Source organism: Cryptotermes secundus, unplaced genomic scaffold, assembly GCF_002891405.2.
Source record: "Cryptotermes secundus unplaced genomic scaffold, Csec_1.0 scaffold73, whole genome shotgun sequence".
Taxonomy (NCBI): Eukaryota; Metazoa; Arthropoda; class Insecta; order Blattodea; family Kalotermitidae; genus Cryptotermes; species Cryptotermes secundus.
In genome coordinates this window covers 1,819,080-1,822,532 of record NW_019738871.1, presented here as the reverse complement: position 1 = coordinate 1,822,532, position 3,453 = coordinate 1,819,080, and the positions used below count along the sequence as shown (strand labels likewise).

Genomic DNA, 3,453 nt, shown 5'->3' with positions numbered 1-3,453 from the left:
GGTGTACATGAACAACTTCCATCTCTTTCTTGGTTGGCTTTGTAAACGTTTTTAAATAGACTTGTAATGATACGATTGCCATTGTAAATATTAGGGACCACCTCTCCTACATCTTCCTGTACCACATTTCTTGTTTCAAGGCATTCTTGAATATCCTCACTCCTCATTTTATTCCTCAATGTAACTCCTAACGATGGCCCCAGAAACATCATTTATGATATTTTTATTTATTTTTGTCTCCATTTCTTGGCATTCTTGTTTCACTGCCATACAGAAGCATTGGTCACTAAAGCACACTCTTCATTCTTCTGGCTAAAACTGTCATGCCAAAGAAAGCATTGTCTGGAGACTTCAAACCATTTACAGTAGTGGTTTTCNTTTAAAATTATGAGATGAGTTCTTGATCTCTATGGGCAGTTTATTAAACATTTTTATACCCGCGTAGTAAACTCCTTTTTGAAAACTAGTTAAGTTAGCTTGAGGTAGATAAAGATCTTGTCTATGTCTGGTATTTATAGCATGAGAGTCAATATTTGATGAAAAAAGATGTTTATTCTGCAATACAAATATTAACAATGAAAATATGTATTGCGATGCAAATGGTAAAATGTTTAACTCTTTAAATATGTTTCTACACGAAACTCTGTTACCATATCCCAACATCGCTCTGATGGCTTTTTTTTGGAGAAGAAAAACACTAGAACTATGGGAAGAATTTCCCCAAAAGATGATACCATAGCTCAATAAGGAGTGAAAGAAAGAGTAATAAATTGCCTTTAAGGCTGTAATAGACAAATACTGTTTCATATTTCTTATTACATAACAAGCCTTGCTTAATTTTTTTACAAGTAGTTCAATGTGATTCTTCCATATTAGGGCACTATCAACTACGACTCCCAAGAATTTAGTACTTAAGGTATTGTTGATAAAATTATTGTTATAATTTATTGTAAAAGTATCTGATATTGTTGCCTTGGTTTTAAATTGAATACAATGTGTCTTATTAAAATTCAGGGATAGTTTATTTGCTCTAAACCATCTATTTAAAATTTCAATTGTTGTAAGAATATTCCTACTAAGATCATTTATATTAGAATGTGAAAATAACATTAACATTTCCAATCACAGAACATGCACATACATTTGAAATTTATTTGTAGGTGGCAGTATATTTCCACTTCTTTGCCTTTCTTCTTTTTTTAACAATAAATCAGTCCATTTCTGGGGATAATTTTTTAACATATGAGACTATCACATGCAATGAGTATGGAACGTTTGAAGAATGTGACAGAGAACTGACAAGCTATACTATTGCAGTGGCAAAGATGACCACTGTGAAAAGCTACCTAAGAATATATACACAGAACACAAACAACGCTACTAACAGGTAGGGTGGAGAACAGAGTCAAAGGGGCATATGTGATAACCGCACCAACACAATTGGAAGCTACATACACACAAACACTCATTCTGCTGCAAAACGAATCCAAAAAGAATGATAATTGAAGAAAGAATGACAGCCCCAAGCAAAAACATCAGAATTTTAAATGTTTTTAATGACTTTTAGTGACCTTTAATAGAGTACATTTATTTTAAGTGTGAGATATCACATGTATATGTGTTACGTGAAGTTGCACATATTACGAGTACGTAGTAAAACGGTTTTAGCAAATAGTGACACCCGATGATAGTCATACACGGCCGAAACATGTAGCAGAAAGAGATGGAGATAGCAAACTGGTTGCATTGTGGACAGAAGTGTAGTGTGTGAATGAAGGAAAATCAGATTAAGTTTATTTTGTAAAATTTATCAATTACATGTTCAATCAATTTACTGATTGTAAAAGTTTTTTATATTTAGTTGATAAAATACATATATATAGGATATTCATGTAAAACTATTTTTAAAATAAAATTTTACTGTCCATTATATTATTTGTAGTTAAATAGGTCTGTCTGTGATACAGTTTCCCAGTCAGCCACTGTTACACTGTGCAGATCTCATACACATGATCACTGTGTCCCTGAGGACAAGGGAACCATTATATATGACATGATAAATAATTATTGTATGTCATCGCTGAAGCTTTATTTATGTATATAGTCAGTTTTATGACATATTCTATTCACTATGTGGCCATCATGTTCAAATATACATAAAATTGCACGAAATTATTCTAAAATCTGATCTTATATACCTCTATGTCAGTACTGACACCTGATCCCTTTAAAAATTTAATTTTATAGAGCTGAAAGACGAATCTGGCTTGAAATAGTAAGCAAAATAACAGAGGCCGCGCCATAGCTCAAGCGGTAGTCGCTGGCTTCCCACCGCGGTGGTCCGGGTTTGATCACGGGTCTGGTCAAGTGGGATTTGTGGTGGACAAAGTGGCGTTGGGGCGGGTTTTCTCCGAGTACTTCGGTTTCCCCTGCCAATCTTCACTCCACCAAATTCTCTATCATCATAATCACCCGGGGCAGGCTACAATAGGCCAATCAGTGGCCGCCGTGCCGAGCGGACCCATTTTGACTCCAACCCCTCCCACTAAGCGAGATTAAAAAAAAGTAAAGTAACAAATTTTACTGAATTAAACTTGTTTGCATCTTTTGTGAATTCAGATACGGTGCCGAATAAACGTCAGAGTTTAAGCAGCGTCGACTGAGAAGAAAAGATAATTACGTATGGTGAACTGTAAAAGACGGACGAGGGGGTAGTTTTTCGGATTATAGCCTGGAAATACTGAAGAAAATCGCGGGGAGAATTGCGTAGTAACAACCTCAGTTAAGAGTTGAAGCGGGTACCTCCATAACACCAATATGTCTAGTAAACTCTCATCTTAGCTTCTGGGTGAGTGGTAGAACTCATGGAGGCCTATATTTATTTGCACTACGTAAATTTCGACTTTGAAGAACAGGTCGGAAAGAACGACCAGGCAAATAATATTTTTTATGTGTTTTAATGTGTGACGTCACAAATCTGGAAGTAGACGCGAAGGAAACGAATTATCCGACCACAAACTTCTTACAGCAGTTCACTGCGGCAGTGTGCAAGATTCCGTCACAAGTTGCATTGGTACTTTCTTTGGGTCGGGAAATAATGAATATACTTTTCCGATCTGTTATTCTTCTGGGTCCAGTTCTCTTCTTCAACGCGGGATCGGAAGCTAACATATTTAACGATGTAAGTAGATACATTACTTTCCGAGAGATAATTCCCCAAAAGATTAACTGTGGAGACGACACGCGATTCATATTCTGCTTCTGATATTGCTTAAAGCAGTTAAAAGAAGTTGACGACTGCGTACAAATGCAGAAAGGGTGGGGAGACAAGAAATAAACAGAGAATATTTGTAGATAAACTTTTTGAAGCCGGCCACGGTAGCCGAGCGGTCTAAGGCATGCACTGTCTTCGCTCGCTCGGAAGCCGGGATCGTGGGTTCGAATCCCACTCAG

At 36.5% G+C, this 3,453-nt stretch overlaps 1 protein-coding gene across 1 annotated transcript in view; it reads left to right on the top strand.

Moving 5' to 3' along the window:
- The first annotated feature begins 3,004 nt into the window (after positions 1 to 3,004).
- Positions 3,005 to 3,453, top strand: part of LOC111871065 (ganglioside GM2 activator) — a 6,440-nt gene continuing 5,991 nt past the window's right edge. The window contains exon 1 of the mRNA XM_023863834.2: positions 3,005 to 3,181. Within this exon, the coding sequence (XP_023719602.1) occupies positions 3,098 to 3,181 (84 nt within the window). The 5' untranslated portion in view covers positions 3,005 to 3,097. The remainder of the gene's footprint in view (positions 3,182 to 3,453) is intronic.